The following is a 949-nucleotide window of genomic DNA, read 5'->3' as shown; positions in this document are numbered from 1 at the left end:
TTAGATATGCAATGAATAGAGAATTTAAAAAACATTGGAATGTTTTTCTGCCTAAATAAAGCATGTATGAAAACTACCTATAAAACTGAAATGGCTTCAGTTTTTTTTACATACGTGCGCCACGTTTTTAAAGTGACGATTATTGGAACCCAAGGCATGGTTGTCAGAAACATTCTGCGTAATTTAATCAAAGCGACAAATATTACAAGCATGTGTGCCGAACAAAATGTGTGTGAGGGAAAAAGTAAGATTTGCGACTGTGCAATGTGTCGAATGTGAACGCACTGCACGCTGTGTTGCAGATTTACTACAGCTGAGTCATTTTGGGACACTAGTGTGTTTCCAGGAAAAACGAGAGTAAGGAATCAGGCTGAGGGGCTCGCTGGGTTCCCCCAAGCGCTCCTAGCAGCAGACACTGGTATACTGAGGCGGGTGGCGGCGTGGTCTGAAAAGGCGCCGTGGCCCCTTTAAGAGGCACAGCACCTTCTCCGAGATACCATCTTGCACCAGGAGTTCACGTAAGCTCTCCACCAACCTTGCTATATTCCTCCTTAAGTGGGTACGACTGGCTGGCGGGGCGAGCGAGCCTTTTCATTGGCTTTGCGCGCACGGCCCTCTCTCTTCTATTGGCTCCCACGCCCGCCACTCGGCGCTATCTCCCGCCCGCCTGAGCCGTCGCGCTAGGTTGAGTGAGGGCTCTTGGGTTAGTTCCTGTTAGGCCCGGGCCGGGGGAGTAGGTTGAAGTCTCCTAAGATGCCGGGTGGCCTGGGGCACTGAGAGCTGTGAAGAGGGCGTGAGGAGGCGGCGAGGGAAGACCCGCGGCAGGCCTGAACAAGAGCGGCGGCCAAGCCCGCCTTCCCTGCACCATGCTCATAGAGGATGTGGATGCCCTCAAGTCCTGGCTGGCTAAGTTACTGGAGCCGATGTGAGTGAGCCAGGCTGGGCCGGG

General features: G+C 53.0%; 1 protein-coding gene across 3 annotated transcripts in view; it reads left to right on the top strand.

Moving 5' to 3' along the window:
* Positions 1 to 671: 671 nt before the first annotated feature.
* The window catches only part of RBM27 (RNA binding motif protein 27), a 54,883-nt gene continuing 54,605 nt past the window's right edge, over positions 672 to 949 (top strand). For all 3 annotated transcript variants that reach the window (XM_006922965.3, XM_015598128.2, XM_015598127.2), the window contains exon 1: positions 672 to 925. In XM_006922965.3, coding sequence (XP_006923027.1) covers positions 867 to 925 — 59 coding nt within the window. In that variant the 5' untranslated portion in view covers positions 672 to 866. The remainder of the gene's footprint in view (positions 926 to 949) is intronic.

The sequence above is a fragment of the Pteropus alecto genome, unplaced genomic scaffold, assembly GCF_000325575.1.
Source record: "Pteropus alecto unplaced genomic scaffold, ASM32557v1 scaffold78, whole genome shotgun sequence".
Classification (NCBI taxonomy): Eukaryota; Metazoa; Chordata; class Mammalia; order Chiroptera; family Pteropodidae; genus Pteropus; species Pteropus alecto.
Note: the sequence above shows the minus strand (reverse complement) of the source record. Positions and strands in the feature narration are given on the sequence as shown.